Source organism: Diachasma alloeum, unplaced genomic scaffold (assembly GCF_001412515.2).
Source record: "Diachasma alloeum isolate Michigan unplaced genomic scaffold, Dall2.0 Dall_scaffold_00341, whole genome shotgun sequence".
In the NCBI taxonomy this organism is placed as follows: Eukaryota; Metazoa; Arthropoda; class Insecta; order Hymenoptera; family Braconidae; genus Diachasma; species Diachasma alloeum.
The window spans coordinates 232,905-238,034 of NW_021680480.1; the positions used below are offsets into that span (position 1 = coordinate 232,905).

Genomic DNA, 5,130 nt, shown 5'->3' on the forward strand with positions numbered 1-5,130 from the left:
TTTGTTCATAGAGTACCCTTACTCTGGAGGGGGTTATTGCCAAAATACCAATTGCAGCCCCGACTCTAATCATACGAGGTATTAATATCAAACCACTTACTATCAACCGCTATCAACAAAATATAACTTTAGGTTATCTGGGGTTCCGAACGGCAGTTATTGATTTGAAAGATGATAATTTATTCCGTTGATCTACAAACTCCTATAACACATATGCATCATTTTCCAGGAACTCCCATTTACGATGAAACAGCCTCGTACTCAATTCTGTTGGAGGAAGCTTTTGAAGTTCAAGCGGCAAACATCCAAAAAGGTTTCCTGCTAATATTCCTCTGTTATTTCGTCTTTGTTGTCTTTACCCAGAACAGCTGAAATGGACCCTCCAATTTCTCCAAAGGTAAGTTATTATCGTTCTATTTGACTTGTAAAGAGTTGTCGGGGGTTAATAAAAAGCAACTAAATAGTCAAGAAAACTCTGCGCTGAGGATTCTCAGCTAAACCGAGATTTAAAAATATGAAAAACGCCAAAAACCACCAAGTTTAGTTCTTTTTCTCAATAACCAGACCGAACCGCGCGCCCCAGCGCGCGGGAACTGAATGAATGACTGTCTACGACTCTATTATGAAAAAAATCCTATGAATAATGTATAAATGAGTTTTCTCTCTGTTAATAAATGGAATAAAATACAACAACTAATCGTTCGAATTAGGAGGACACTTGATCTCACTATGATGATGGAGGTATCTCCATAGTGACTTGTACTTAATGAACACTTTGAAATGTATCGGAGACCTGAGCATATTCGAAAGCGATTCCCATAATTTCAAGAATTTCCTATCCAGTTTTGATTAATAGACGAAAGTTGAAAAGACACGGAAACTGAATTAATAACGCGTAACTCAACATTGGTGTAGATAGAACCTCCAGAATTTAGGCAATCGTTTCTGAATGCGTTCAGGAAACTATGATGAAAATATTGAGTCTTTGGTACATTGCGAAGTTTTAACAAAGTGGAAGTGACTGTCCAAGTACTTTAAGGTATGATTGCAATTCTCATATCCAATTCTAGCGATATAACTCTTTGAAGACGTAATTTTTTATCATATTGTTGGTCCTTTGTTCACCAAGGAAGAGTTGTAGTGACCTCTAAGATCGAACACGTGAAAACGCAACATATAATTGCCCATGATTAAAGACATCTTTTCGAAGATCGAGCCCAATTTTATCGAATGTTTGTCCTTGACTTTTGTTGATTGTCATCGCGAATGCCAGTTTCATAGGGAACTGTCGACGTTGGAACGTAAAAGGATAGACGTCCTCACAATAGAGAGTGATGCGATGAATGAAAACGATCTCTCCTGCCTTGTAGCCCGTGAGAATTCGACATCGTAGGAGATTATTTGCGAGTCCTAAAATTTGTAGCCGTGTACCGTTACATAATCCTTCATTGATACTGAGATTTCGAATGAACATAACAATACAGTTGTGTCTAAGTTTCAACTCATGTGGCGGGAAACCTGGTGGATTTAATGTATTCAAATACTCTGGGAGTATTGCATCTGAAATATCTCCATTGTCACAGTTTTTCACACTGTCTATGCTGTTATAAATCTTTTCCGTTGTTTTATCGAAGAGTTCTATAACTCGATTGTTTATTTCTTCAACATCAATATTTCGTGCAGATAGTATTGCGACATTTGCAAATTCATCGAATTTTCTCTTCTTTATGAGTTCTTTGCATGTTGATGCAACTATATCAGCTGTTCGTGGAGCTATGCACTGTTCTGGTGCTAACAAATTATTGCTGGCATCAGTTGAACATCCATCACCTACGGAAAGAAGATATCTGGAGAACTCAATTTCTCCTGGGAGAGTACGCATATTTTCAGTCAGTGCAAACATAGAAAAATGTTTCCACGACACACTGAATTTGATCGATAAATTGACCATCTCAGAGCGAGTAGCGTGAGTTTTTACTGGTAATAATTGCCTGAAGTCACCGCCCAAAATCATAATTTTTCCTCCGAATGGCAAGTTTACATTCAGAAAGTCACGAAGTGTTCGATCGACTAATTCCAAAGCGTATCTCGGTGCCATTGGAGCTTCATCCCAGATGAAAACATCAACTCCTCGTAGATAATCAGCGTTTTGAGACTGATTCTTGATGTTTGAAACAGAATCAGAGAAAAGAGGGACCGGCATACCAAAAGTTTTATGCACAGTTCTCCCATGCGGTAGTAATATTGCCGCAATACCTGTAAACGCCATTGTGCAAATTTGTTTTTCTCTTCCTGTCAATATATGATAGATTGTGGTGTAAATAAATGTTTTCCCTGAACCACCGGGACCATCAATGTAAAAACATGTGTTTGAGGAATTTCTTACCTCCGAAGAGACTACATCCAAAATTTTATCCACAATTTCCTTTTCTTTGACGTTCAATCTTCGATATTGATCAAGACCAATTTCTGTATGTTGTTGGAGCATTCCTGCATCCATGGGCTCGTTAATATTATTTGGCATCTCTTCCATCGTAGGCATGGTAGGAAAACGACTCAAGTCCGAACCTTCTTGAGTGAGAAATGTATTGATTTCAGCATACGCTCTTCTTTCAGCTGTTTGAACATCGGCATCTCGTTGAAAATCTTGAGACATGGCATCTTTGAATTTCAACCATAATTCCTCTGGTTGGTTTGGCTGACAATACATCAAAATTCGAGCGTACAAACGACGGAGTTGTCGAGGCATCATCCATATTTCGCCTTCTGTCATTGCTCGTTCCCATTGTGTATCATCTGCGATAAGTCCTAATGCTAGGCAGGCACTGTGATACGTATCACACAGGTGTCCATTAACGGTTCTCAAATCCTCAGAACTAATTGCTCCTTTGCTTTTTATCAATAATAATCGAAGATGAAATAATTCAATTTGAGTGGGAGCTACCGAATACATTCGTCCGATAACATTGAATTGAGTTTTGCGTTTCTCCCATCTTGAGATGCCTGAACCTCGATTTTTCTTGAACACGTAATGGGACGGAATTTCTGAATAGGTGAACTTCCTGGCTTCGGGATCTCGTTGATTTAAAGCGAAATAATCCATCAACATTGTCTCTTTTTGCAATGCAGACCTTATAGCTTCATCATCAGCTACATCGGAAATTGTTAGAGTATGTTGATTACATAGATGCACGTGACTTTTTTCTTGTAATGTATGACTTAATATACGATCACTGGCTTCGACTGGGCTGACATATCGAGCCTCCGCGAAATTACGAATTTCATCATGATCGATCACATTTTCACCATTACCAGGATCGGTAATCTCAACGGCCGCCGCATCATGGCCTTTGTAAACATATTTATATAGATACTTCACAGATTGGATAGATGGAACGACTTCTACGTTGATATGACAATTGTATAATTTCAATAGAGTGGGATTATAGGGAACTACAAATTGATTGTCAGTTGTATGTCCATTTCCACGGTTATAAACACCAGTGTTTCTGCAACGATACGTAGGATATCCATTCTCATCTAGGGTAGTTTTGGCTTGAAAATCGTTGGGGAAATGTTTCGTACACTTACCCTTTTCGTTTTTACACCAACTGCCACATGGACCGTGTATCATGTCTTTCATTACGATTTCATGTAACGTGGGATCTTCGTCTGGACTTGGAATTTCTGCAGGAATATTTTTATCAACTACATCTGGAGTAGTTATCTTGTGATTCTGTTTCAACGTTAATAATATATAGACATGAGGTAAACCTCGTTTCTGATATTCAACGACATACACATATGCAAGCACTTCACCGAACAATTTATCTTTTATGATGGTTTTTTTGATCAACTCATCTTTTTTCCTGTGAAAAACACGTGAAACTAAATCAGGTCGATCAGATGGTGTTTGACCGGGTAATAAATTTTCTTGTATTTCACGCCAGTTCGGATTGCACGTCATCGTAATGAAGAGATCTGATTTACCGAATTTCCTTACAATTGCCATGGCATCTTGATAGTGCTGCATCATATTGCGTGGAGAACCCACAAATGATGAAGGAAGAATCACCATTTTTCCTACTCGACCATGAGCTTCATCTGCTCTTCTTTGTAAATGTTCTCTTAAACCTTGGTACGTGTCAGAACGTAGCTTTTCTTGATTATTCCTATCAAATGTCAAACGGTCTCTCTCAACTTTTACGTAGCTGTCAACAATCCATTGTTGGAATAATCTGCCGTCTTTGAGAATCACATTGTCGTCTCTGTCAGCCATTCTGTACTTTGTATAAGCATTGCGTGTAACTCGTCCAGGCCTATTCGTCAATGGCATTTTGTCATGCCATCCTCGAGTTCCGTTGGGATAGAACAGTGGATAAATCCACGGTTCAACATTGGGATCCATGGTGCTGATATACGTGAGTTCTTTCGTAGCTTTGACACGGATTGAAACATAAGACTCTGGAATTTCGCCGTCCGCAGTGGTAGTGAATATCGCTGCGACTTCATTAATCTTTTGGAGATTATATCGTCCACGATCCATGCCTCGTTTTAAAGAAAACAATAGTTGCATCTCAGGTTCCACTCCTGATTCTCTAGAGTTAAGTCTAGATTGCAAGAGTTCTTCGTGCATCATTTGATATGATCGTGCGAAGTCATTGCATTCCCGAAGTGCGCTATCGATTTCACCTACCAATTCTGCATCCAACGTTGACATTTGATTGCATCGAACATCAGTTGCTTCATTTTGATCAACTATGAAGAGCTGACCATATGAAGGACATTCACTTCCAGAAGGGTACAAACTCGTATTAATCTGGTAATAAATTTGTCCGTTAATTTTAAAACAATATGGTCCAGGGCGTCTTTCATCAAAATTCACCAAATTTGCATTGAACGAAGCGAATACAAAAGAATTATTATAACTACGTATACGCTGAAGAAAATGATGGGATTTTTCATGATTGCCGTCGAATAATTCACGCAAAATTCCTGGTGGTTCAGGTAAAGATTCTAATCTCACCGCTCCGTGACCACAACAACTCTGGAATGAATCTTTCTTACCTGACGTTCGCTCAAATGCAAAATGCTTCGCGTTGCAATGACAACAAATCATGTCGATGAGTC

The 5,130-nt window shown here is 38.9% G+C and overlaps 1 protein-coding gene across 1 annotated transcript; it reads right to left on the bottom strand.

Moving 5' to 3' along the window:
• Positions 1-763: 763 nt before the first annotated feature.
• Positions 764-4,546, bottom strand: LOC107040743. Its single transcript, XM_015260962.1, has 2 exons — positions 2,387-4,546; positions 764-793 (listed from the first exon to the last, which is right to left on the bottom strand). The coding sequence occupies exons 1-2, from the start codon at positions 4,544-4,546 to the stop codon at positions 764-766; spliced, it is 2,190 nt and encodes a 729-aa protein (XP_015116448.1).
• Between the last annotated feature and the right edge of the window lie 584 nt (positions 4,547-5,130).

Coding starts and splice junctions, on each gene's coding strand:
- LOC107040743 (XM_015260962.1), bottom strand. CDS start 4,546: ATGGATCGTGGACGATATAATCTCCAAAAGATTAATGAAGTCGCAGCG. Junction 794..2,386: donor TGGATGTAGTCTCTTCGGAG/GTAAGAAATTCC, acceptor GAATATGCTCAG/GTCTCCGATACATTTCAAAG.